General features: G+C 44.1%; 1 protein-coding gene across 8 annotated transcripts in view; it reads right to left on the minus strand.

The window, feature by feature from the left end:
* The window catches only part of LOC120896472 (gamma-aminobutyric acid receptor subunit beta), a 75,694-nt gene that overhangs the window by 40,781 nt on the left and 7,546 nt on the right, over positions 1 to 27,367 (minus strand). For 5 of the 8 annotated variants that reach the window (XM_040300619.1, XM_040300617.1, XM_040300613.1 and 2 more), the window contains 2 exons: positions 14,781 to 14,878; positions 10,435 to 10,502 (listed from right to left, as the gene is read on the minus strand). In XM_040300619.1, coding sequence (XP_040156553.1) covers positions 10,435 to 10,502; positions 14,781 to 14,878 — 166 coding nt within the window. Of the gene's footprint in view, positions 1 to 6,349; positions 6,418 to 10,434; positions 10,503 to 14,780; positions 14,879 to 27,367 lie in introns of those variants that run through there. The other 3 variants (XM_040300618.1, XM_040300620.1, XM_040300621.1) reach the window with 2 other exon arrangements.

Raw genomic sequence — 27,367 nt, forward strand, 5'->3', positions numbered from 1 at the left:
GGCGCGTTTTTTCAGCACTGATCCAAACCGGGTCTCGGATTAAACTTGGAAACATAATGTAAACACATCGATTAATGTACATCTACTAGAAATAAAACGGATACATAGCATTATGCAGATACTAGTAGTAGTGGGTAGTAGGCACTAAGAGGTTGGTTATTGTTATTGGAGGAGAGATGGAGGGGGGATATTGAACGCAAAACAAACGCAAAACAATACAGTACGACACTTATATGTAGTGTAGGTTAGATAGTTTTTACACAACACAAACACACGCACACACACACATTGAATTTTATTGGCTGTACGGGAGGTGAACGGGGGTGGTGGGTGGGTTTTGGTGGGCAAAAAGGATGTCGTGAAATTAATGCACATCAAAAGGGGTGGTGGTTGCACACGGTTCTACAAAGAATGCTTGTGTATTAGAGCTACAAATCGATCGTTTCGTTTGCGTTAGAAGATCGTTTCGGGGGTTTGGGGGACACAGGGCTGGGAGCACAGGTGGTGTGGTGAACAAAGCATGATTTACTGTAGTGGGGGAAGGAACATTTGCGGGTGTTGTTATGTGTGTAAGCGGTTGGTTTTTGGGTACAGTTTTTTTTTGTAAGACACACAGATATCTACCGTGAGACCATTACTCTTCTTCAGAGAATTGTGGACTGATAAACAATATGCGTAGTAAGAGACGTACTGTAGGCACTGTTAATAAACGTTTATGAATGCGGTATAGAAATAGTAATATATCTTCAATACTGAAGTAAGACGAGAGATATAAATTAGAGAGAGAAAAAAAAAAACGAACAAGTACGATGATAACGATACACAGAGGTAGGATGTTTGAAAAACTCTAATCTTATTGTAAGATACAATAATCGTATTGGCGCAAACGAAGCAAATAGTGATGAAAAGGAATAGTAAATATAGTAAAGATGCAAAACAAATAAAACAATAATGTAGTAAAGTTTTTGATGCAATACGTATTCGATGTGTGTGAAATTGGAATAATCAGGAGAAAATGGAAAGGGAAAAAGACAAATTATGTGAATGAGAGTAGTTCAAAATAAAAAAAAAACAAAACAGAGAAAAGAGAGTGGTTGTTAGAGAGCGAGAGAGAGACAGACAGAGAGGGAGAGACAAAGACAGTCCAGAAATATGTTGAATGTTGTAATATCTCTCATAGACGGCGCATTCGCGGGGATTGGAATGATACAACTTATCTTATGCCTTCCTGGTGTAATAAAACACAAACTTACACGCACACCGTTAACCGATTACACTATGTATATAAACATATAGATAATATATAGAGAGGTCGATATAAGTACGTTACAAATATTTAAAAAAAATACAAAGAAACTCACACAGAAAACGCTAAAACATGACCCCCATATCTTGGATGGGTTTTTTTTTGTTAAAGATGTAAAGAATATCGCTTTCACAAAGAAAAGGTACAAAAAAAAAACACAAAAACGCACGCAAAAATACTTCGATTGCGGTCGTTTCACGAAACGTTTCCGATAAACTTAAATGCACAATGTAAAATGAAACAAAAACGAAACAGGAACGAACAGTTGTTTGCCGCTAGTTTTGAGTACCAGGTTTTGAGCTGGATTGGAATCAATACAGTACAACCAGGGTGAGGGGGGGGGGGTTTGGAAACAACAATTTCAGTACGATTCAAATGCGAGAGGAAATGTTCTGCGTCTCGTTGGGCGAGGGGAAAGGTGGGCTGGTCTCTACCGGCTGCTCAAAGTTGAAGTACTGCACTTTGTCGAGCGTCATTTGCCAGCGCGGTTTGCCCCGAGCGGTTTGATGGAGTTTGGGAAAACACAGCAGAGCGGGGGGGGGGGGGGGGTGAGTAGTATTGCATAAATCGAGATCGTTGCCTTTCGGTTGATTTTGCGTTATTTTTTTTTTTGCTTTTGGCTATGCACACAGATAGGAGAAACAAAAACAGATACAGTTTGGGAAGTAAAAGAGATAGAGAGAGAGAGAGAGTAAGAGAGAGAGAGATAGAGAGTAAAGGAGAGTGAAAAAGAACTATTCACACGGCTACACGGTTTGTTAAACGGTTCGTTTTTTTGTTCTTTGTTGCAGTAAAACGAGTTTCGAAGCTCGGATAGAAAAGCGATATTCATAAATCAAGACAAAACGCACACACACACGCACACGCACACGAAAACGCATTCCCGCCAGTAGTCCGCCTAGGTAGGTTAGCGTGCCTCGGTCCTTTGTGAGGTGCTGCGGGCGGAGAATGGCGTTCAGGCCACCGGTAATGGCGTGGTTTACTGTCACCCCTATTCGTAGGCTCGTGCTCGCTATATTGTTTGCCTTTGTTTGAGTTTATTTGTTGTATATGACCGACCGCGGAATACCTTTCATGGGCAGTTTTGCGGTAGTAATATTCGGCTGCAGGAGCGTAATGATTGTTTGCCTTTTGGTGTTTCAAATATTGCTATATAGTTTAGTTAGAATTGGGCTATGTGTTTTAGTTCAGAGAAATCCTTATCGTACAAAATTTACCACCGAAATAATGCAAGCCACTTGTGGAAACGTTAGACACGCGCAGCAGAAACATTAACGAACAAACGAATAAGTAATACATAACAAATAAATCACTTTCCACGCTGTGAAAGGCAACATTGTATTAAATAACAGCAAACATTTACATTTCGTAAGGGCTTTTTATCAAACAACTGGAATCAGTACTTAAACAGAGCCCGAGTATGGTTTACAAAAATTTACTCAAATATAATAGCTAAAACTTGCATTTGTAGTCTATTTGAGTCGATATATCTGAGCGTAGCGCAGATTGTTCTATTGATATGCTCAGTTTTGCTTGGCAATGTCTTATGAAACGAATCTAAAAGTAACATTTATGGTATGGATTAATGTTTGTTTTGTTAGTAACAAAATACCTAGTAATTATTCTGCAATCGATCACGTCATGTTGTGATTGTAAATTGCATAGCAATGACGACCGTTTTAACATGGAAGAGAGCTGTCAGTCAATTTTGTCTAGCATTTCAAGTTCAATATAAATTTTGCTGCGTAAACATTGAAACATTAAAAAAGCGCTACCTTTGGTTCTGGTGATACAAGATAAATTAATACAATTAAAGACTTTCAAATGATTTTTACTTCATTGTTCATTGAAGATCATAGTTTGAAAGGTATGAAAACAAACGAGGCAGTTAATATTGTTTTAAAATTATTATAAAAAACTAGACAAAACATCCTTTTTTTGCAAAACAAGGAACGATTCATGAAACATACAGAAATGTAAAACTGTCAAGCGCATCTGTACGTTTACAGAGTGTTACAGCCACAGCAAGAGCAAAATCGAAAGCGAGTGGCGCTTCAAACCTTGCTGGGCCTTTCCCTGGCACAATAGGGCGAGGTAGGGTCGACTGCTCTCGCACAGACATTGGAATTGAGCAATAAACATGTTGAGGTATAAACAGGAACCAAAAATATCGACGACAAATTCCGTCCAGTCACGCGGCATCCCGCTTTGCGGCAACACCGCCAAAATCGCTTGCAAAACAACGAAGGAGACAATGAAAACGAACATCACACATAGAGAAACACAACACATACACACACGGTCAAACGGCGGCGCTCAGTTTTGTTTTATTGGGTTTAGCCAAAGCCAAGGGGCTGTGGCAACGCAGGGGAAAGAAGAAAAAAATGGCGGGAAAAAGCTGAAGAAATGGTTTGATGGAAACCGGGTTCCGGTTGGTCCGAGCACGCGAGCGGAAAAAGCGGATGTGGTGACGCGCGCGGTACTGATGGCGGTGTGTATACATGTATGTTCGATGGACCGTTGGTGATGGCGATGATGATGATGATGATGTTGTTTGATAGATATAGTCAGATGTATCAGAAACAGATAGAAAAGGTTAAAATGGAGCGCAAAGGATTAAATATGCTTACAGCGTTCTATGCGGGAATGGGAAAGGGGAGGGGGGCAAAAGGGTTCGCAAAATCAGGCATCGGGACAGAGGTCAGAGCTGAAGGATTCGTTATGTGTGTATATATATGTATACATATTTATATTTATATGGCATTTTACGATTACGAAACATGCATGCACACAACCGGCGTATTCAGGGTTGTGAGACGCAAAACAAGGAAAACCACAAAACCAAAAACGAACCGAACGGATGGCAAGAACGGCTGAAGAGAACGGGGTGGGTTGTGGGCAGGGGGCGAATGAGCGGTAAGAGTTGTTTAGCGAAGAACTAACGTATCCTTCCGGTGCATGGTCGATCGACCAGCAGAGTGAAAGGGGAAAGAGGGCCCGCGCGCACTCGATGGGAAGCGAAACACGCAGCACGAAACTGACGGACAACACGAGATTGTCCTGTCAGCTTGAAACCATGTTCGTAACGTTTCCGTTTAATATTCTCCATCCCCCCCCACTCTTTCTCCATGCTGTATGTGTATTCTGTGTATTATTGTGTGTGTGTGGGTGCCGGTTGTGTAAGTGTGTGCTACTGTTCTGAGTGTGGGGGTGGGAGCGTCATGGGGGGATTATATTTTCCATCGCGGCTCTTGTTGGATCCTTGGAATCGATTCGCAGAAATTAATGATTTCCTTTTTTTTCTTAACCGCTTTATTAACGAACGCGGAAACTGCTTCAGCGCTTTGGGCACGGGAACAAAAAAGAGCAGAAGGAAGAGAGAGAGAGAGAGAGAGCAGATAGATCGAGAAAGGTGTACGGTCCTTTAGAGAGAAGAGACACAGCTGGGTGGCAACGTTGGTGGAAACGAAACGAAATGGAAAATAAGGCACAAATTCAAACAAAACGTAGCTGCACACGCACACGCACACACAAACACACACACACATACATACATACACACATAGTGATAAACTATATAATAGTTATATGTATAGAAATGCAGCTTGGCGGCGCCATTGCACATCACCCTGTCCGTGTAAAGGAGCAGGTACGCGGTGACATGCAGCCCGAAGTGTCAGTTTGCAAGCACTTTGACAGCTGCTGCCACATTGGTTTGACATTGCTCTAGTATAGATATAGCAAGCTGTGTTGGTGACTGTATTGTTAGGGGAATTACTTGGGTTTTATCCAAAACCATTTCTGTATGGTGCTCGGATAGCACAGATAGTTCCCGAGTGTCAGAAAGAAACAGTCAGTTATCGTATCGTTGGAGAAGTTTCTACTAAGTTGTACAGTAATGGAGCAACTGAAATCTAGTAGGGGTATTTATCTGCTTAAACAGCTAACATTGGAGATGAAACGTTATGAAAGCGTTAAAAGGAGGTTCGAAACATACAAAGTAGCAACACATAGAGAACACAGACGGAGCTTGGGTACAGTTTCACTGGCAGCAGGTTTGTACCAGTACCCCAGCATCTACAGAACTGGCGCCCTATATAATAGTGCGCAACTAGTACACAGCAGAAGAAGCCACCGAGAAAAGCTTAAATCTCCTTGAATCGGCAAACGGCACACATCGAAGCAAAGCTGCACCCAGGAAGCTTGTGTATCCTTGGGACAGTGAAAAACAAGGGGAATAGAAAGGGGGAGCTCCCAGTACATGTGGCAGGCAGGCTCCTTGAACAGTTTCGTCGTTGAACTTTGTTTGTTCTTGATTGGATGCGTGCGTCTTGGCACGTCAATAGATATATGTTTATACATATGTATATATATATATATCAAGCAAACGATCAAATCAAATACACACTTAGATGCATGTTGTGGTATTTTTGTTTGTTATCCAGAAAAGAACTAAAAAAAAAGATACTTAGTACGGCTAATTGCACACATACAACAACAAACAGCAAAAATAGTAAAGAAGAGATAAAGACAGCGAGAAGAAAGAAATGGAACGGAACGCGCGGCACCGAATGCTTTCGAACTTTCAAATAATGTTGGGGTGCATCTTCAGGAACACACGCATACACACGTGGACACATACGCACGCACTGCACACTCTCTTTGGCAGGCGGTAGCTCGAGATGCGTTCGGTTACATCGTTTTGCTTTGCCAGCGTGTGCGTGCGTGTGGATGTGTGAGTGGGCGTGTGTGTGTAAAGATAGTGAAGCAGTCAGTTTGCGTTTGTGTTTTTCCTTTGGTCTGATTTTTAGTTAGTTCTGATATTTTTTCCACTAGAATTTTGTAGGATTTATTGGAGAGCATTTTGTTTTTGTTTGCTTGCTAGTCGGAAACAATTTAGAGGAGGATGTTTTCTTGGGGGCATCTTTTTCGGGGGGCGGTTGAGGGGGATTTGTTGTTGTTGTTGTAGTTGTAGTTGTTGATAGGGGTGGAGGAGGACTCTTAAGAAATAAAATAAATGCGTTTGCGCATTGTTCTATGTACCATTAGCACTTCCGACACTGAACTGATACTCAGCACATACATGGTAACACCAACCTCCACCGGGGGACCTGGAACAGAGTTTGCAGATTCGAGATGAATTGGATTGATTTTGGTTTGATTTGTTTTTTTTTTTTTATAAATGTAGGTTTAGTTTTGGTCTGGTACAAAACGACGGGTTCCATTGAGGTGGAAAAGCTTGAAGATTCAACGACAGAGTCCATGGGTGAGAAGCGTTCAAGTGAGTTGCGCAGCCAGTTGGAAAAGTAACGGAAGACAAGGCTGAATATTACCGAGCGACATTGAGAGCGAAGGTTTGCGCTGATTTAAATATAGAAACAGAGGGAAAGCGAGAGATAGAGAGAAGGTGAACAATAACCAGAAGTTCGGTAGATTAGACAATATCAAAGGATTAAATTGAGATGTAAAAATGAATGCGCATTGATGACTCTTTGGTGAAAGTCAAACCCTGCGCAACGATGGGGAGTATCTAATTAAAATAGTCAAATAGTGACTCGCATTGCTTTTACTACAGACAGCTTAGTTCTTCGGGTTTCATTTTGTTCAGGCCTTCTGCTGGTTTGGGTCGAATAGGCTAGAAATAGGGGATGTTGAATGACTTAAGATGTATACGCTTGAATAAATATGAGCGAACTATGTGCAGGGGTAGATTTGCTGTACAGCAGTTGGTCAGGGGATCCTTCAACTAAAACGGAGCCGTTCGAGCATCACATCGCAGGATGGGGTGGGATGATAATGTACGGCAAGACTGATGAATAATCCATTTGTGGAAAAGAACCTTAAGTGTCACGGAACGATCGCATAATGGAGCGGCCTCGGACTGGGGCCCACAGTGTTGCGAAGCAAAGGAAATATAGATGAATGTTATAGATAAGTCTGCTTTTAAGTTATGGTGGTTTAGGGGATTAGTTATGAGTAAAAAATTTTACATCTTGAAGGGTAACATAGTAAGTTGGTTAGTATTAGTTTTAATCTATTTTAGGCACCATGTGTGTTATTGGAGTTTATTCGTTTTTTTTAGTACATTTTTCTATTCAAAATGCACAAACAGCGTATAAAATGAAACGAATGGTAAATAAACTGCCAACTGAATGACTACTATGGGTAGAGCCTCCACACAAATATATTTGAGAGAAAAAATAAATACAATAAATAAATCTCGAAATACACATCAATATACATCACTGACGTTGCGTTCAGCTCAATGAAATAAGATGAACAATATTTGCATGTGGACGGTGTCCAAGTCATTCGACAACACATTACTTCTTAAAACGCAGTGGTTCTATAGTTAATTGGAAAAAATCACACACGCATTACATCGAAGCTCTGTTCTGTACTGCACCATCGCGAAGCCCATCGACGCGTTTGGCTTGCACGGGGGTTGCTTACCGTTGCCGTTGGTTTTGGTTTGGAATGCGCTTTGGTTTTTTCGTGTGCGAGTGGGTGTGCGTGCGTTCCGCCACCGAGCGCGCAGTACTATACTTGAATGTTGACGAGGAACTCGCAATGTCGCAATAGGAAAGGAGGATACAGAACTCGCTGACTACGACAGTTAAGGGAAAACAAAAGATATATAGAAAGAGAGAGACAAAGAGAAAGAGAGAGAAAGCGCTGAAAGTATTCGCTTCTAATGGGGACCTGCTTTATCCCGTTGGTAACTGAGGCTAGAAACCAAAATTCGTTTAAAAGTTCCTACCACTTGGTCGGTGAAAACTTTTCGCGAGAGCATTGTGGAGCAGGGGCACAAATAACTATTGTCGTCAGAGGGGAGCACCATGAGGCACCATTATGACACGCTCTCAGGTTGTACGAAAATAACCTTCCCGGTTGACTTTATTCCCTTTTAAGACTAGTTTGAGGTTTAAGCTTCGTTAGGATGCAAATATCAGTTTGTCAAAAGTGTATCAACCGCTCACCACGTGGTGCCGTGGCATCGTTGCACTTTTAAGAGCTTAAAAGGCAAAGATTAGGAGTGGACAAGTGGTATAAATCCACCACTAGAATTGGAAGCGGAGTGGTTTGCACAATTTCCTCAGGGATTTGCCCATGTACGAACTGTGCGGACAGTGAAAGCTTTGGTTTGAAATGTATATCATTGCAAGGCCCGGAAAGCCTTGCAATGCAAATATCGGGAGCTAGGGCATCGTAGAGCCACTGCCGTCAGTGTCCGTTTTTACTTGTGTGGTTTTGGTTAGGGTTTAGCCGTTCGAACAGGCCCGTACTTTGTTCGCAACTGTAGCATGGGGTGTTCCTTGTTTGCGTAGCTGGTTCTCTGTTTTGAAGTGAAAGACGGGAGAGTGTGGCAGATGAGAGGATGTGGTTGTGGGGTGTGAGTGGAAGTTTGAGTTAGCTGCCCGTACTTTAAACGGATCTCGTCATAATAGGGCTGAAATGGTCATTCTGTTTGCGTTTCAGTGAAGAGTGTTGAAAGGGAAACGATTAATGCCGCTTTGAAGAAAGTTTTAAAACGTTTATGATATTGCATGGGTATTGGGTAGTTGGTTGTACACAATTCTTGGTAGAAGTGGTCCAATGATTTTTGAAGACTTACATTAGTTTCTACAAGATCACTAACGTGATCGTATACACACGCACAAGTAGCTATGTTTCATTATAAAAGTATTTTTGTAAAATTCTAAGCAGCAATAATCCTTTCAACTAACATTTACGCTACGGAAAACGGTTCTAGACGCAAGGTTTCGTATTTTTTCAGTAAGAAGGGATGCACAATCATGTTTTATGTTGGTGAGTTTGTGTAAATTTATGAGTCAAAAAGGGGATTTTGCAGATACTGTGTGTTGTTTTGCAGATTTGTAAGCAGGACAGGGGTTTGTGTGTCGGTGTTAGTGTGCTGTGTGGTACAACGAATTACAAGACGAACGAAGAACAAATGTGTACCGTGTGGCTGTGAACGGTAAGAATGTGCGTGTAGAGCGAAAGGGTGTAGAATAAAGACGCAAACAAACAGATTCTTAACGTGTTCGTTGCTTGTAGGTGTGCTTCGTCTAGCACAACAACTAATGGGTGCTGTTTTTTTGTTGGTATTTTGCTTTAGTGTACAAGACTCCGGTTTGGATAAGACAGATGCTCTAGCAAGTAAAGTGTAGACACAAGAGGAGATTCGTGTGCTTTAGCTAACAGTACGAGACAAATACAGTAACATTACTACAAAGGTGTTCAATTAAAGATGACCGAAAGATCATCCCTTCGAGCATGTTTCTCCATACATTTTGTCGAAGCTTTAAGAAGCACAACTCGACAACAACGAGGTTTATCTCTCTGGACGTATCAGAACAAGCGGCAATTGGGACGAAAACGAAGGCAATTATAATTTGTAAACCGAAAGAAAAAGCATCTATGAACATAAACCAAGACAAATGAAGATATCCAACAAATAAAATCTAAAATTTGTTCCGCGATACGATCTTGGATAATCAAGGAAGCGTATTTGAAACGTAAACTAGAAAAATATGAGTTATTGTTGTGATAAGTTGGTGAGAAAGGTTCTGTAGAGCAGGACGTAGAGACACGCCCACTGTGAAGTTTGTGAAGCGACGGAAAAGAAAACTATATGGTGACGTACAGTTAGTAGGGTGGGCGAACTATTGATACAACAGACATGGATCATGGGAAACGAGAAAACGAAAGAGTAAATCAATTGGAGCAAGGATTCCTAAGTATCACAAACGGGGGAGCAGATGAGAAAATTGCAAACTAAAATAGCTAAACGCTGCATACACAGTAGTAAACGGAACGAAACGAAAACGAGTTGTTTAGAGTACAAACAAAAAAACTGTATAGATAGCTTGTTCTACATTCAACATTATCTCACACTGTGAGTTAAAGGTACGTGGGTTGTTACACGCGACGGCTTCATCAAGGGCTAATCAAACTGTGGCGCTAATCAAAGTTATTGGTAATCCCCGGGGGCGTAAGTATTTGTGGCGGGGAAACAAGGTAGTAACGTAGGATTGCAGGATGGTGGATGGAGAGAGAGAGAGGGTGGGGGGGGTTGGTTTAGGACTCGTTTTTCAGAGCCGGTACTTAGTCATAGTGAATTGTACCATTTTAACTTCAGACAGCGAACTGATAGACAGCACATACATGGTGACTCCCACTTCAACCGGCGGTCCTGAAACACGGATAGTTGTGGTAAGAATAAAAGAACATATTTGATAAACGATATCGCATTAAAGTAGAGGTTTCGTACACGAAGCGCCACAAGAAATAATGCACAAACAAACACGGACAAAGACACAATCACACACACACACACGAGCGCGCGTTACTGAACAGATGGTCTGTAAGAAAGCTTTGTTGGTTTGGGGACGAGGGCTAGTTCGGGACGAGTAGGGGGGGGGGGCAATTTATGGAGTTTGAATCTTGGCGGGAGGTAGAGCAAAAATGGGAAGAAAACAAACCCAAACGAACACGAACACGGCCACGAGACGAAACAAACAACTAAACAATGCAGGCAAAGATGGCGATATGGTATGCTTTTTCGCGCAGTGTTGAAGTACGGCTGGGCGGGGAGGTTCTGGTTTTGGCAGCGAGCTGCTCTCTACGCACAATGCGATCCGTTTCGGTATGCTTGGTTGGACCACGTTTTTTCCCTACGATCGATACGCTTCTACGGACCCACTAGAGTGGCATACGAGTGGGGCAAACCGGTTTCGAGCACAAACATGGAATAGGCGCGCACATCGCTTTTTTTTTTGTTGGGCTAACGATTAAACTGATTGAAAGCAATAAAAATACCTCACAAAATGGAAAGAGCTGGAAGTAGTATGTAGGGGATGGGAAACTTTACGAAAACTAAAACCACTATAGAAGAAAGTGTTTTCGTTTGGTAAAGAAATAAGTTGGGATGCAGGTACAGTTTAACGTAAAAGCAATAATCTTGCATAACTAAACATACTGCTCAGCTGCCTAAAAGATCACATTTCGCGCGATCTCGATGAAGTATAATAAGGGTTGCTTTTTATTGTTTGCTTCTGTAATACACAAGCCGCCATTTTCTGTACCATGGGAAGGCGCGCTTGCGCTACAGCGGGAAATCACACTGGATCAGTAGAAATGTGTTTTTCTTCTTTTCAAAACAATAAAAAAGGAAAATAAGAGAGGACCACACTGCATGTACGAGCAGGTTGTGTTTGGGGTTGAGTAAACGTGTGAACGTGTGTGAAGGTTTTGTACACAGTTCAACCATCGTTGTTGTCCATCTGCGTCTCAGCACGTTTGTCACGCTGAACGATTTCACTCACAGGCTTCCTGGGAGCCGTTGCGTCTCGTTTTGAGGAGATGTGAGGAAAGGTTCAGTACGAAAGACTACGAAAGACATTCGACAAACGGAAGTAAGCGGGACGACTCATCAGTTGCATCGATGCGTTTTTGCTCTCAAACGAACACTACAAGATCATAATAGAGAGAGAGAGAGCAAATTATCAAGGAGAAATGGGGAAAAAGAATAATAAAAAAATAAAATAAAACACAAACAATGGAAATACTTTCACAGTACGTAGAGCTCTATGCTTTTGACATACACATACATGAGGAACGAAAGGATGGATCTACCAAAGGGCGCTCGAGCTGGTGACGGATGGACACAGCCCGCGCCGTGCACGCGATGGAGGCGCCCAGTACCGCGTAACACATTGAGCTTTCGAGAAAGAGAGATACATCTTTAGTATCGGGCGTTTGACAACGTGTATTTGCTGGCATAGTGGAGAGATACAGCATTGAAGGCATGGCAGCGGCAGTAATGGGGGAAAACAACCACAATCAATATGAAGGTGCCTCCTCCACAGACGCTGATCGAGAGACTGATCGACACCGCAGATGGAGAATTGCCGTGCGACAAAGCAAACATATCGTCGTGTCGTGTAAGTTGCAAATGAATGTGTGTGTGACAAAGCAGGGGTAAAAAATAACACAATCACATACACTAAGGGAACACCCGAAAGCAAAACATTTCGCGTGAAAGCGCTCCATCGATTGTACCATGATGTTTGCCCAAAGGTTTTGTGACCTGTGTGTGCAACTGTATTTCTGTTTTTTTTTCTTCTTCTGCACACTGGCAAACGTCCCAACAGGACACACCCCTTTTTTTGCGTGGAAAATTATTTACTCCCGCAGAGTGTGGTCTCGCAAAAACCGGCCACGAGAGCGGAAGTATGTGACATAATTTAGCTGCCGCAGCAATCCAATCCCAGGTACCCCCGGAGAGGTCGTGGCATTTGTGTGACGGTCAATATATTCACCGGCCGCAAGTGACAGTTGGCACTGCAGTGTATAGTTTTATGTTAACACACTCACTTGCACACCAAACAGTTAAAACGGTCGGTTAGTGAAGGATGGTAAAAAAAAAAAACAGAAAATCGAAAGTAGTTGATAACATGCGGAGCACTCTCCTCCGGCTGTATTTTCCGCCACGAACGAAGCACTTTCAATGCGTAGTACATTCGTACGTACGAAGCATGTAGCGTAGCGGGAGTGTGCAAAAAGAGAAAACATTCAATTGAGAACCACCAGAGCACACACCGGCTGCAGCATGGTGCGAAACGTTCTGGAAAAGGAAAGAACGCCCCAAAAAATACTGCCCGCAGCCCAAAGCGGAGCTGGCACGGGATCCGGGAGAGGATACATTCCCCACCGCTCCTCCCGGGCTGCACGCGACAGTAGCACAAAAGCCACGGGAGAAAACAGAAAAATTAATTAAAACAAACACGTTTGCCCACACACACACACACACACACACACACACACACACACACACACACACAAACACAAAGAGCTATATAGATGTACCAAAAAACCCCAAACCCAGAGAGTGGTACAGAACTGGGGCTCACACCGGGAATTGAAACGTGTAGCGAGATACGGTTAAGTTTCCACCTCCCCCCTCCTTCTCCCTCTTCCTCTCTCCCTGGGGATATGGTGAGTTTTGTTTGCTAAATAGGTTTCGTTGTTTTTCGGTTTCGTTCGTTGTTTGGCGCTTTTCTGAGGCGCGCGAAGGTTTTGATACGGTTGTTCGCACACTTTTGTTTCCACCCCCTTAGGGTTGGCGTTGGGGTTGTTAGACACAAGACCGAAGAAAAAAGAGTGTGTTTGTGTGTGTGTGTGTGTGTTTGTGAAACGGCACACAATATCTGCACAGTGTCCCCAGTGGAGGAGGGGAAGAACGATGGAAAAACAAAAAACACCTTCAATCGCACACTTTGTTTCCGTCTTTGTTTCCCAAAGGTAGAGATGGCTTTTTAGCCACACCATAGAAAAATCATCGATAGCGCGAGTAGGTTTGTCTGTGTGACTGTGTGTGTGGTAGCTTTGTGTTGCAATAAGCTGACCAGCTTATGTGTTTCGCGCTCGGTCTGTTTGCTGCAGGCAGTCGCATCGGTCGCAAACAGTATATTCCCGATAGGGAGAGCTTGTGTCGGTGTGTGTGTGTGTGTGTTTCGTTTCGAGTGCTATCGGCTGACGGCATCTGCATCCAGCTGAGATGAAGCAAAGGAAGGGAGGAAGGGGCGAAAACAACAGCAAAGAAAGCCACCCGGAAATGGATGCAAACAGGAAACGATAGCGCATCCGGGAGTGAACCCGGTACCCGATGAACAACAAACAATGCTGGTTGGCGATGTTTGTGTTAGCTTGTTTCTTCCATTTTTTTTTGGTCCGCTTGTATTTGATATTGTTTTGTGATGCCTCTTTTTCTGTGTTTTTTTGTGTGTGTGTTACCTGCCGCTTTTGTATTGCTGCTTCTGCAAACAGGTATAACAGGGTGGAAAGGCAGCAAAAGGAATGAGCTGCGCTTTGCACGTTTGCTGTTTGCTTAGCTTTCGTTTAACAACATTGCGAGGTTTTAGGTGAAACGATCCGGTGTTACACACCGGACACCACCCTTGTTGATTAGTACAGCCCAAAAAGCTTCCGCTTCACCCCACAAAAACGGTGCTTGGAGACTGGAAACAAAACTGATTTCGTAACATGTCGCAAATGTAGGTCAGTAACGTATTTGTTAGGAATATTTATCGAAAGTAACAACATTTTCTCCTGGTGATTGAGGGCGATAACATTGGACGGCAAAGTTTGACCGTGTTCTACAGTACAGAAGGATCTACAAAACCAGAAAACCAAAGAGACAGCGCAAAAGAGGGATTTCGACGCATTGGAAAAAAAGAACGAGGAGAAACAGGTGAAAGTGGCCTAAGGGGAATGGCACGTTGCAGGGAGCTCCGGGCTTCGAGGACACCGAGGAGAGACCGCAGAGGAGGACGAACGAGTTGACACACGTTGTTGATTCCACCCGGCTGGCAGGCGCTGGAGCTGGTACGTTACGGTGGGCAGAAGAACCGTTGAACGAGAACGAGACAGACCGGTTTAGTAGCGGGGCATCGAAACAGTTAATACGTACCTCCATAGTTCGGTCTTACTCTTTTATCATAACCAACGCTGAACGAATCTAGAATGGCTGATATATTGACGTCACCGAGCATGCTACCACCTCCGGTCCTGGGAAAAAAGAGAAGAAGAAGGTGGAAAAGAAAGGGTGTGGTTAGTTTGGGTGTGTTGTGCATCTTGTGAAGAAGGGGGGAAACACGTTCCTTGGCTCTTTATGTGTGTGTGTGTTTTGAAAAGTTGCTGTGGTATTTTGTGTGTACAATCTAGCACAACTGTTACACAAGCACACACACGTGCAAAGATACAAAGACGGGAGAAAATGGGTGTGATGAAATAATTCCCTCAACAAACTTTGCGCTCGCCGCTGGCCTGGTGGCAAGATAAAACTTTGTTTCGTGCACACGGCGTCGTGTCAGATGTTAATAAAAATAGTACAGCATTATGAGTTATGTTGCCAACCCTAAACCCACCCCTTCATAAGGTGCCACCCCTCTGCCCATAAAGCAGAGCAGTGGTGCATAAAACCAATGGCACTGCAAGCACCATTCACCATTCTGGAAGCAGCAATCTGGCACCGTTTCCACGTACAGCGGCGCGCCCGAAATGCTGCAACGTAATCTAGCTTTGATTCGGTAAATTTATGGCCGCTCTATAGCTATGCTATATCAGGTGGCTATCGCGCGTGTGTGTGTCGGGAGAGGTCAGCAACGGTATCTAAGTGAAACTATTAGCCCCGTACAAACCGTCCAGCATCCAGAGCGACCCAGCAGTGACCCGTTTCCAACGACACGCGGAACGTCCAGGGATTGTTTACGGCGAAGGGACTCGAGGTGGCAGAGTACGGGGTACAGTGTTTATGGCCACCGGAGCAGACGCCCGCCCATTGAAGGGAGAAATTTTAGGCAAACTTCCACCGTCCTACTTGTGCAATGCACCTAGCAACGTGATCGTGGCGAGTAGCAGCAACATTTGGACGTGATGATATTGATAATAAATTTTTGAACCACTAAGCCATCCTGCCGGTATCCACAGTAGCAAGAGGAGGGACACACACACACACTTCCAGCTGCTTCCCGGATTTTGTGCCCGAGCTCGGGAATGGGAAATGCCGGGCACCACGGGAAGGTGGGACGTTCCGTGACAAGGGTGGTAGATAAATTTATACACAAGAATTAATGAAATTCCAGTGCCACACTGAGAGGAGCATTTTAAGGGGGGGGCTGAGCAAAAGCTATCTCCCGAATGGCACAGCAATGAGAAGAAGAAGAAGAAGAAAAAAGTGCACAGCACAGAACGAAATCATACATCAAAAGTTATGCTTCCCCGGGAGCAAAAGGGATACACGGTGCTAGCGACTAACATTCTATTTTGCTCTGGCCGGTTGGAAGGGGAAGGGTGGGAAGGGGCAGTGTGCCAGTGTGGATAGCGAAATAATTTAGCAAACGCTTTAATTATGCAAGCGTTCCCACAGTTTGTCTTTGAACTTTGGTCCATTGCTTTGGCTTGTTATTTTATATTTACCCGTTGGTGTTTTCGTTAGGAAACAAATTGAAATTGCCGAATTGTGCTCGGTCGGTTTTTTTTTGTCGTTGTTTCGAAATGCAAATACGCTCAAACTAGCAAAGCGTCTTTCCCTTTTTTTTTGTATGCTTGTATACCACTTTGGGATTAGAAACACGCCAACAGCACAGCAAACCAATCCATCGAATGTGGAAAGTGAAGTCAGCTGGAAGAACAAAGCATCAATCGCACAGGGATGGTGCGAGCGAAATCGGACCCGAACGGGGACAGGGGTTGAGCCATATGAGCTCTGGTGGCTATGCGAAGGAGAAAACACACCGAATGACAATGTAATCAATTTCCTCTGCCTTCGGGACGTGTTTCGCCGCGTACCCGATACGCGAAAGGCAACCCTTTAAAAACGTCGCAGTCAAAGAAGAAGCGGGAAAACAGGGATTGTATATCTGTTTCGATGAGTCCTTCCGGAGCGATCCGAAACTTGATAGTGTCCGCCTGAAGTGGAAGCTGCAAGCTTGGAGCGTCTTCGAGGAAGGCCGATCGTTACTGTTGTTGTGCAGTTTGAAATTGAAGCTCAAAATATGTACATCAGCAAACGGCCAAACATTAAACCGCCCCGCAAAACAGGGTTACAGGGTTGCACAACAATTGTTGCTCGTCAGCGGTCGGGTTCACAGGCACTTGAAAAAAGAGTTACCCCCGTACTGTAGGAGATGCAGGGAGAACGGGAGGGACGAACTCTCCCCTGCAAACAATTGGGTGTGTTGACGAGAGGCTGCATGGCACACGCGAGAGAGTAAACGGAGCGCTTTGCTGAGTGCTCGAGTATGCTCACCGTTCGCTGTGCACCGAAAAAAGGGTCACGTCGAGAGCGTAAGTAAGTGCTCGTGCGGGTGTGTGTGTGTGTGTGTGTGTGTCTCTAAAGATGAATTTCCCAGGGGAACTAGTTACAGTGTTAATGGAAAATAGCGTTAACCATCATCGCACCCCGTACTTGGGCAGGCTAGCTGGTTTGTTTGTGTTGGTACGGTTGTGTGACTTGTTATTGTGATATTTATTTCTCTCGGGAGGGAGAGAGATAGAGAGAGAGGATCTGCGAGAGTGCGCAGCAGGCCAGCGGATTGGAAGCTCCTAAGCACCAAAAAGCTTTGCCAACAGAGAGCGACGGTGCACATACACTATGCGAACATGTGTTTGTGTGTGTGTGAGTGTGGTTGAGCCATGCATTCTCCCGGGATCCTATGAAACAGGGTGCGAGATATTGGTCGTGGATTCTGCACTTGCCCTGCTTGTTTGTTCGGTTTTGCTATTGGAATGCTGTTGGTATCATTTTCAGAGGTTATCTTAATGTTAGACAAGGGATTTGGTAACATCAAAGTATACCCGTAGGAATATATGCTATAAGAAATCATTGAAATAATTGCGCAGGTACTTTTCGTACATCAGTTTCGGCTAGATGAATTTCCAAGAGTTAGATTCAAAACTGATGCTTTAATACATCAAGCAGTCAGACATACTAACTACATCCTTGTATACCAAGCGCTTCAGCTTCTCTTCAAACAGGCTCTTACCAATTTCAGGCTCTCTATGACGCACAATGAAGAAATCAAGAAGTCTCCAGCACACCAAAGTGAGCTGCAACGAAGCGTAACTTCATCTCGAAAATCACGGAACCACCACGATATACTACCAGTTTACAGCCCTGCTGCTGGAGGTACTATTATGGCTCACTAAGGCCACTCTTCCGACCTCCCGGCCATGTGGGCTCAATGGTTAGCGAGCGTGCATAATTTATGTCGAACGCACCTCCTCTCTCTCACTGCTCTTCCATCCAAACGGGAACTCGACCAGCAGGGTCGGCCGATACCAGGTCGGCGGGCATCAGGGCTACTACGGTGTCTCTGAAATGTTTTGCCCCTCTTTGCGTTCCAGCCCCAGGGAAGTCCGTGTGCGTGAAGTCAAAAGCCATTTGCAGTGCGGCACGGTATGTGATTTAGAAGTGGAGTGGATCCCCCGGCGGAAGGGATCAATTTGATTTCCCTCGTCCACTCCGGTGTGCAGGACCGCTCGGTCTCCTGCTGCTACTGCTGGGAAATGAGTGAAATAACTACACCGAAAACCACAACTCGGCCCTCGAGGGTGCGTTCCAGAAGGCTGGCAAAGCAAAAGCACACAGGCGCTAGTTGCCTAGAGTAGAGTAGCAAGCGACGGACCCTGGTGCCATGGTTCCATTTCCGGCAATAAAAATAACCACCATACTGGCAGCAAAGCCACCTCTCGCCTCCACTCCCCGTGCTGATCTACCGGGGAGAGTAGTTGGTTTAGCAAAGACGCACCGGGGGCACCGTACCGTTGTGTTCGTTCCGTGCCGTTGCTTTAAAAGGTTTAATTTACGAGCCAAAAGTCGTTTGGTGCTATTGTTCGGTTGCGAACGGTTCCTGGGCCCCCGGGAAGGGAGGGATTGCGAAATACTACGAGAGCGTGCGAGACAACCCGGGTGGGATAGTGTTGGACCCATACGGATACGGGTAGCACGGTGTGAGAAAGCCCATAAACTTGGCTTCGAGCGGGAGCGGGAGAAATTAGCTTACAAATGAGTGCAAAGTGCGGTTGCCTGGTTCGGGATTGGAGGGAGGAGCATTAAGATAGTGGGCTTAATGAGTGAGCCTCAGCTGGGCTGATGGGATGCGTACAAAAAAAGGGGGAACACGACGATGAGATTGCGGTGGTAAGTACTATTAGTGCGTTTGCGGCAGTAGTAGGGCGGTGCTGGAGTAGTTTTATTTTTATGAATTTAATTTAAAACCAGCCCAGCATGTTAAAGCTTCACAGCAATGAACGCACTTTCGTGCAGTTTAACTGCATGTAGTTTGAGGAAGTATTCAAGTAACTTTTCCTAATCGGAAAAAGAAAATACGATGCTTTGTTGAGCTTTGATGAGCAAATGGGTCGATATTGGTACAAGAATCGAATCGATTTGGGTAAAAGTAAGGATCAGCCCTCTAAGCTACATTGGAGAAGCGTTACATGCCTTATAATATTCCCTAGCAACATTTTTACTATACTTTTGTTATCCGATCGACCGACCGATGTGTAGATTATTTGAATAAAAAAATATTTCAAACTGCGATGAAAATATAAGATAACTGTTTTAAGATAAATTGATATAAACAAGGAAAAGTCTAACGTTATAAATACAAGAAAGGTTAATTATTTTCCATTATTGCACTGTGGTTTATGAGAAAAAGCCATTGAAAGGCCTGAAAGTCAACTACTCTTAAAATTTGAGTAGCACTGTAGTTAATTAGATAATGTAACATATTTAAAATATATTGAATGAATTAAATATATCAGATATATTCATGCAATATTAAAGTTTTCAGCCATTTTTATTATAATTAGATTTGGTGCGAGGGCACTATAACTGAAATGAGCTAATAATATGAATCAATAATAATAGTAATAATAATAGTTAAAATTAATAATAATAATGGTAATAATAATAATAAGGATAGTTATAATAATAAAAGTAATAAAATAATAATAAAATAATATCAATAATAATAATAATAATAATTTTTATGTTTTTGATAGTAGTAAAATATTCATTGATTCCAATCCTTATTAACGATGAATGAACTTTTTAAAAATATTTGTTCAATAGTTTGGACTTGCTCGTTATCAAATAAAATAACTAGTATTAAGACTTAAATATCTATCAATTTGCTCATCCACGACGATTTAAACAAGCGTTCAACAAAAGTGCTGCACGGGTTGAGATAAACAGACGTTATGCGTAACGGAAATGTAACGTAGAGGGCTGATCCCTACTTTTACCATTGAAGAAAAAGGTAAACTTTGAAACATTTCATTTGTAAACATACTAATTGAAATGTGAAAATTACCTACAATGCTCAAGCTTCGTAAGTTTCGTTTAATCGAAAGATCTTGGCTAACAAATCCGTTAAAAAAAAATCAAACCAACATTAATGTATCTGCTGAGATACGCTGCTGAGTATAGCAGAACTTAGCGAGAGCAGCGCTAAGGGGTTTTCCCTTTACCTTTTATGGCCGTTTCTTGATTTCCCGTTACAAAAAAACTCCATTGCCTTATCGCCCTCCGTTGGCAACGCAATCCCGTCCGTTTGAAATCGTTTCGTTTTCCCGTGGCTCATAAACTTTACTCCCAGCATTTCACATCATATGTCCATCAAGCAGCAGCAGTCGATCTTCCCGTCCGTCCATCCATTGAGCACTTTCCAGTCCTCTTATCATTTAGCACACCAAAAAACGGGAGGTGGTAAAATGAAAACCCTCCTTTCCGTCACAAACCCCAAACACACACACACACGAGCGCGAGAACCGAAGCTTCATGACATTCCATTCCCGGGGCCAGGGTTTCGGTTTGGACGCTTCTGCAAGAAACGAGCACTGGGACTGGTAATCAAATTTATGTTGCTTTTCTTGCAGGTTGTTTTTTATGGGTTTCGGGGTTTTCCCTTCCTCCCACAGTTGCTCCCTGGGGAGCAATGCTGTTCTGCTGCTGCTGCTGCCCCACAGAAAAGCAGGATGGGGCCCGTATAATGGGAAAGTGCGCTCGATGTTAGCTTTGAACCATTGCTAAAACGGGAGGGAAGGGGATGAATGACGAGCAAAAGGGAGATTAAAGCAAAACGTGTTGTCGTAACGGAGTAAAGGGATGGAAAGCTTTTCATTTAAGGCAGAGCTCTCAGATCCCTGCAGTGAAACGAGAAGTCAGTTGACCTGCTTTAGATAGTAAAAGAAGACGAGAAACACACAAAAAAACCAAACAAGGCGTGTGTAGTGTAAAATGAAGCAAACCAAATGAGGTGGTGTAGAAAAAGTGGAATCTCCAAGGCATTTGCTAGCCACGATGCTAGAAACGAGGCAGAGATCCGGGTACTGTAAGATCTGGGGAATTAGTTGTGGAAAGAAAGTAGGAAAATAGAGAGAGAGATGGAGCTATAAAGGGTACGGCAAAAAACGTCTTACTGATCCAGGAGATTTTCTTTTGAGCGATCATGGAGCGGGCTTGGCAAGCGGAATCGTTTTCAATCCTCTTCCGCTATTCCGCGGGGAACGATTCGCGAAGCATAAATCCATCTCATTTGCGATGCGCACGCAGTGAGTCGAAAGACGATGCAGAGAAAAAAAGCTGGAATGGAAGAGATGTCATAGCCCATCCCTAATACAATCTTTTTGTCGAAATCGGCATGGGAATGAAAGTTCTCCGGCACGGTGCACACACCCATTACCACCTTCGCAGCAACCGAACCCACGAAGCGTTCGGTGTGAAGGTGCGCCATTCTCGCAGCGGACGCAAGAGGCGTTGGAAGCGCAATGAAAACAAACTATTAATTTTGATTATAAATCCCCAATCGCGTTTTGCTGGCAAACGCTGACAAATCCGTTTTCATTAATCACAGAGCTGGCGGCCGGGTGGGGAGGTTGGGAGGGAAGGTGGCAGAAGACGATGGTACGGCAATGGGTCGTAATGGGTTTCTACCTTCGGCTCAAGATAACGAGCGCAGAACCGAATGTACCCGGGACCATACCATGGGGAACAATCTTGCGAAGCATCAAATAACTGCCTCGGAGCGGGATTTGAGAGAGTAAAACACACACACACACAAAAACTCAAGGAAGGTGTAAAAGGTGTGGTAGTGTTCTGGGAGGAGGAATTTTCGTAGCCCGGCCCCCAAAGGCACCTGCGGCACCACAGTTCGGCTCTACAGCGGTAGTAAATCCGTCTGATGGGACGGTCGTGATTACACAAGCTTGGAAAGAAATTAAAAAAGCAACTCTTTTATTGCAAGAATATCTTCCTCCCAGTGGGGTGGCAAGAGATGAGGATGGTTCTTTTATCCGTGGTGCGTTTTTTTTTTATTCTTCCACCGTATCACGGTACATAATACGCTTCACACGACGCAGAAGCACTATCAAGATCTCGGGTGTATATCTTTGATTTATATGAACGGATTAAATGTAGAGCGGCAGATGGCCCCGTCCAGGTGGGTAGGCGAAATCCATTTTCGAATCATAAAACGGCAGTGGCACGTGGAAGCAAAGGCGTGTTAGGTAAAGGGAAAATGGCGTAGTTTGTGACAACTTTTGGAGCGATCGAATCGTTTTGAAATTCTTCTACTAAGACATATTCTTATAGTTTGATTGAATACGGCCCAGAATCAACAATTTATGGATATATCTTAAGATTTATATTCTCAAGCAAATTAAGGGAAAAAGGCCTAAAATTAGTCTTTCGAACCGGATTTCAGCAAGCAACGACTATTTTTATGGTTTTGATCATTAATACACTCTATATTATCTATGTATAAAGAAAAGTTATACATGAAATAAGACAAAATATTAAATTTATTATGGCACTGTGGAGTAGCTGCTTAATTAACCACTTGTTGTTGTAGACCATAATTAACTTGGCTCATGAAATTTGTCATTTCAAATGCGTCTGAAAACTTATCAAAACTTCCATCTTTCAATTGTCATTAATTTCATCAAAATGAAGGGTACGTCAGAAGCGCACTTGATAAATTTCCACTCGTAGATGCGCGCGTAGTGCCTGACGGAGTTTGTCGGTTAATGATAATGTTCCGGGAACTGATCTTCTCCATCGCTTGGAATGTTCCCACTGCAGGTGGAAGCAGGGGAATTGGTAACATGATTCGTTCCCGTTCAACCGAACTTTACCATCATCATCATCATCATCATCATCATCAGCAGCATCGTCGTCAGTGAATTCCCCGTGACTCTTCGCAGAGGTTATGAAATTTGCTTGCCCATATAGATGCCCCCCCCCTCCTTCGCACTGGTGCCCGATGGAGAAAGTTTTCAGTCCCCGGGAGCCGTCGCAAAATTCATGTGAAATTCCCCGCGCCGGAGGTGGGCCAGCGGGTTGAAAATGAATTTTCGATAACTTCATTTTGGAGTTTCAGCGCAGCCACCGTCGTGTTGGCTGGCTGATGGAATTTTGCACAACCCATGGGGTTCTTATCGGTGCTGGTTGGTGGTGGGGTCACTAGAAAGGGAGGGTTGTGAAATCGAGCTGCGCTTCACGTAGCTCTCTTGAGATTTTAATTATCCCAACGGACCTGACTTATTTTCGACTTTCACCTTAGGTCCTAGAAATTATCCCACGTCCACTACACCGTTTGGTTTGGCATCCAATATTCCAGTGGTACATTGGGCAACATAAAATAAAAAAAAGGCAAAAATATGAATGAACCAAAATCGGTTATGCTAGGAGCTGTGCTGGTGGTAAAAACTCTTCCCGTGCGCATTGTTTAGCGTGGCAAAAGTTTTCATTGGAGCTTGATGGGTAGGAAGAATTTTTATTTGAAAGCTTGGGCGGGTTGCACTCCGATGGGAATCGAAATGGCAGTTGGGCTGATGGGAAATTAACACGCTTGAAGTCTCGTGGCCTGTCACATGGGGTAGGGTACAGCACTCCATGCAGCTAGTTTTCTCGGCGTTGTCAGTATGCCGTGCTGGCATCCGGCGGAAATCGCCTCTATCGCTTGCCCCGGATGCTGCGGGGTTAGCTGCTTACCCTATAGCGATATTTTCCCTTGACCCACCGCTTCCCGTGGCGTGGGGCAGGTAGGAAGCCCAGGCAAAAGCCAAATATGCATAATATAATGAGAATTTTACGCTTCGCTGGCTTAAAAATTATTTTACACCGACCATGCCCCGCGTTGCCGGTGGTACCGAAGCATGGTGCTTGTTTCTTCATCTTTTTTCCCATGGCGCACCGGTCTTTCCGGTGGTGCAAAAGCACGGAGAGGGAATGTTAACGCGTGGATCATATGTATATATGCATGTTCTGGTGGACATGGGCATATAGTGCATTCAGTAGAATATTACTCCACACCGGCATAATAGATGAAGTGCATCGGGGCATTGTGGATGTGGCCCACGGGGTCCGTTCAGGTTTTGTCGTGTGTAACAAATTCAAGACCTTTTTGTAACCCCCCGCGTACGAACCCCGCAACCGATCAGAAAGTTATTTAAAACGTTTTATAAATAGAGTATGCAGTATAAATAAATTACGTACGCTTCGCACTGCCACTTGAAGATGGTGAAATGAGGTGTAAAAACGTATGAACCATCAGGCGCCTCCATGGAAGGGTTTGCAATGGAGACGCCTAGTGCCTTATTGTCTTACAAGAGCAAACAACAAAATTGAAAATAATATAAGTATTAAATAAAATGCACGTGTATGCAAAATAGAACATCACCATTTTGCAACAAGGATATTGATATTGTTCAGGCATCGTTCGATTGAATGGCAATTCCGAAAGGGAAAGATTCACCGTTAACACAAGTATTCCTCTCCAGCGCGATAACATTGGTTTTAAGCTTCCCCTATCACACTCACACGCTTCGCGGGTGCCGATAAGTGCTTGCACCATCGCCTATTCAGTTTAAAAAAAACGCCCCTTCACAGCTAATGAACGCTATCGAGCTGTGAAAAAAGGCGACCCTCATCGTGCACTTGGCACTTGGGCCATCTCGATAGAGAGCAAACAAAATGTGCCACCCTAACCCCTCACTTTTACTAGCATTGCTGCGAAAGGCGGGCCTGGGCTTGGCTGGCTGATGATGCAGTAGCAGATAATTTTGCGTCACTTTTTGCCGGAGCGCGTGTTCCTCGGAGATAAAGGCAGTTGATAGAGCAAAAAAATGGCGGTTTGCCTCTCGTATGAGCGAGAGCATACATTATTCCTACCACCACTTGTCGATAATGGCAGCGAAATGATGCTTGCACCGTGGTAGATTAAATTTGGGGTAAGTTAGTAGAAGGCATAGCAACAACAAATGGCGCTGTGGAAAATAAGCAAATGGTTTTACACGACGCTCGTACATTGTTATTTAACGGAGTAATGTTTCCTTCGGTGAAACTCTCTCTCTCTCTCTCTACGGTTCTGTATCGAAAGCGATACTTAATAGAAACAGATGCGTTGTTACTGGGTAGTTAGGTCCCGTTCACTTCCAGCAGTGTGGCAAAGAAAATGAATAATCCGGCAACAAACAGGGGGAAAAGGTGAATGGTGAAGGTAAGCTTAACCTTTTTTTGTTCGTACCTCTCCTTTACAAACCGGCCGATCGATCGGTTGTTGCTCACAAGCAAAGGCAAAAGCTGCATAGCATTGGGATGGGAATCACCCTTCTGAGGGGTAACAGTGTTAGTGTGATGCTGTTGCATCGCTGCAACATGTACGGTGTTGTGTCAAGTAGGTCAACTGGTGCTAGGCACCACCAGACCAGAGTGGTGGATATTATGGCAGCGGAGAAACATCCACGAGCTGCTGTAATGCTGTCGCGCACGCCGTAAAAGGGCCCGAGTTTGAACAATGGTTTTCGAATGGTGGAACGACCCGGTGGAAAAGATCGCGCACGGAATGATAAGCTTGCACGATAACAAGGTCAACATGTCATAATGCAGGTCCTTTTGAAACGGTTTTTTTTGTCGTTATCAAAGGTTTTGGATAGCGTGTGCCGTACTAGACATGCGATATCTTTCGATGAAAGCAAAAGTAATTTATATTTTGAAGCATTTTCTCTTTCTTTAATTATTATTATAGCTTTAACGATTTAGTTTATAAAGTTATTTACGGCCTGATACTTTTTAGTACCTCATTTAGTATTTTGCTAAAAGAAAGTGGTGGGAAACATCTAGCAGCTAGCATGATACAACATTATCAAACTGATTTTTCGACCGAATTTCACATTAAAAATATGTTCCTACCAAAAATGCTTAACGCTAACATATGTGCCCATCATTGTGAGCTGAGTAATAAAATTTATTGTTTTGGTTTCCGTTGAAAAACCAAAAAATAAAGAGAGCCAACGACAGGTTTCAGTTTTTCGTGTCCCTGAGCCGTTGGTCCAAAATAAGCATCTCGACACATGAAATGGCATTATAATACACGCCATCGTACGGGGCCTGACGGTACACTTTCAGGGCATTTGTGCCCCGTAGTCCCAGGAGCAGGTAGGGGAGACGATAGCTTTCCCTCCCCTCTCCCCCTTTCCACCCATTTAATTGGCCATGGTAATTCTGGTTGGCTCGATCACGGCGCACCACACTCTTGCACCTGGCGTTTGATCGTGAGCCCCACCAGCCCAGCAGCGGCTGTTGGATGGATCATAAATCTTACAGTGTGCTGGACCCGAACATGCAATCCACCCGGTACCTCTGTACCTCCGTCTTCCAACTCTTTTGCTCCACTGGTTTGATTTAGAACGGGTTTGCTCTTTGTTTCGTGTGCGCAGCCTACCGTGCAAAGGGGGTACGGGTACCAGGGGGTTTTGTGCCACAGTTAATAACGCAGGTTGGGAAGGGGACGGTAGTAGCGTGATTGACTGCAGTAGTCATATGCATAAGTAGCTCCAGTGAGTGGTGAGGTTCTACTCCAAAAGGGCTAGAAGCTAGAAAGCGCCAGCTCGTCCGGTGGGAACAACAACGAAATGACCAAGCGAAAAATGGCTTAACTAGCCTCGCTCTGCCACCGGGTACCGCAATGATGCCTTTGGTGTTCGAGCGTCCCTCTAACGCTGTGTTTTGCATACTATTTTTCTTTGGCTTTTGCTTTTGCTTTATAGAAAATGTTGCTTGATAGAAATGGCCCGAACCCGATTTAGAGCGACACACACAAACTCAAGGGGACAGATGGGGACGATTTTCCGACCTAGCATGGCTGCCGCATGGTTGTGGCCCGTGGCACACAAACACACTCACACACTCAAACATGCTCCCTAATGCAGCAATGCAGGAGAAAGCGAGTGGTCGCGTGAAAGCCAAACCCTAGGTCAGCAGAGCACCAGCGAGCCGTTGTAGGGCTGGCGGTTGAAAGCTTTAGTGAAGCGGTGGCTCGTGTGCTGTCCACTGGCAGCTAGCAGCATTTGCTTTGCAGCTAGAACGTGACAAACAAATGCGACTAGTTTTGCAGGCTGTGTGGAGGGAGAGAAGCCACACTGGCACTGCAAGCTGTGAGGACGCTTTTGGTGGAGCACACGGTGCGCCTCACACGGTACTATATTCAT

Source organism: Anopheles arabiensis, chromosome 2 (genome assembly GCF_016920715.1).
Source record: "Anopheles arabiensis isolate DONGOLA chromosome 2, AaraD3, whole genome shotgun sequence".
Classification (NCBI taxonomy): Eukaryota; Metazoa; Arthropoda; class Insecta; order Diptera; family Culicidae; genus Anopheles; species Anopheles arabiensis.